The sequence below is a fragment of the Eimeria mitis genome, genomic scaffold, assembly GCF_000499745.2.
Source record: "Eimeria mitis Houghton genomic scaffold, Emh_scaff1798, whole genome shotgun sequence".
Classification (NCBI taxonomy): domain Eukaryota; phylum Apicomplexa; class Conoidasida; order Eucoccidiorida; family Eimeriidae; genus Eimeria; species Eimeria mitis.
In genome coordinates this window covers 1,541-2,979 of record NW_013570117.1, presented here as the reverse complement: position 1 = coordinate 2,979, position 1,439 = coordinate 1,541, and the positions used below count along the sequence as shown (strand labels likewise).

The window sequence follows — 1,439 nt, the reverse complement described above, 5'->3', positions numbered from 1 at the left end:
GGTTTAGGGTTTGTAAGAGTGAAATTCGGGTGTATAGGGTTTATAACGTAAAATTAGGGTTTAGGGTTTAGGGTTTAGGGTTTAGGGTTTAGATCAAGTCTGCGACATTCATCGGCATCTCATCAATCTGAGTTGCGTAGTATTGCTCGATATCTCTCAGAATACGAATATCATCGTTCTGTAACAAACACACACAAACCCTAAACCCTAAACCCTAAACCCTAAACCCTAAACCCTAAACCCTCAAGAGTTTGGGGTTTAGGGTTTACGACAAACAAACCACAAACCCTAGAAAAACCAAATGCTACACACAAAAAAAATCTGCTGCTGCTGCTGCAGCAGCAAAGCTTTCAATCTCAGGCTTTTTGAGGGTTTAGGGTTTAGGGTTTTGAGGGTTTAGGGTTTTGAGGGTTTAGGGTTTTGAGGGTTTAAGACTTTGTGAAATTAGGGTTTGGAGGGTAGATGAGTGTTTATGCTAGGGTTTGGAGTTGAGGGTGAAGTTGCGGGTTTAGAATAGTTTTGAGGGTTTATATAATTCCGAGGGTTTAGGGTTTAGGGTTTAGGGTTTTGAGGGTTTAGGGTTTACCTTGACGAAGTTGATAGCCACACCCTTTCTCCCGAAACGACCCGAACGACCGATGCGGTGTATATACAGCTCACGGCTGTTGGGGAGATCATAGTTTATAACCAAAGAAACCTGAGCTCAAACCCTAAACCCTAAACCCTAAACCCTAAACCCTAGACCCTAAACCCTAAACCCTAATTTATAAATCCTTGGGGTGATATTTCCATATATTTGACTGGCGTTTTTGTACGAAAAGGGTTTATTTTATCCTGTTAAAGGGTTTAGGGTTTCAGAATTCTATCGAGGGTTTAGGGTTTAGGGTTTAGGGTTTAGGGTTTACCTGGTGTACATCAAGACCTCTACCCCATATATCTGTCGCTATCAAAACCCTACTCTGCCCCTCTCTAAACTCCTTCATTATTTCATCTCTTTCTTTCTGCGGCATGTCACCGTGGATGCGGCTCACCTGAAATATATATAAATATACAAAATAAAAAAAAAAAATATATATATATNTATATATATATATATATATATATATATATATATATGTGTGTGTGTGTGTGTGTGTGTGTGTGTGTGTATAAATGATTATAAACAAAAAAAACGAAATAACAAGAAAAAGAAAAGAAACTAAGGCAAAACAACACAAACTAGAACAAAATAAAATAAACACAAGTAACATAAAATAAAATAAAATAAAATAAAATAAATAAAATAAAACAAAATAAAACAAAATAAAACAAAAAAATAAACTTAGGGTAAAGTTAGCTTCTTTGAGTTTTTGCGCTAACCATTCGACTTTAGTTTTTGTATTACAAAAAAAAAAAAAAAAAAAAAAAAAAAAAAAAAAAAAAAAAAAAAAAAAAAAAAA

At 34.9% G+C, this 1,439-nt stretch overlaps 1 protein-coding gene across 1 annotated transcript; it reads right to left on the bottom strand.

Annotated features, from left to right (window-relative positions):
• Window positions 1-88: 88 nt before the first annotated feature.
• Window positions 89-1,010, bottom strand: EMH_0043720 (ATP-dependent helicase, putaive, putative; the record flags this gene model as incomplete). The annotated part of the gene is made up of 3 exons (XM_013495872.1): window positions 89-178; window positions 587-697; window positions 906-1,010. The coding sequence occupies 3 exons, from the start codon at window positions 1,008-1,010 to the stop codon at window positions 89-91; spliced, it is 306 nt and encodes a 101-aa protein (XP_013351326.1).
• Window positions 1,011-1,439: the final 429 nt, after the last annotated feature.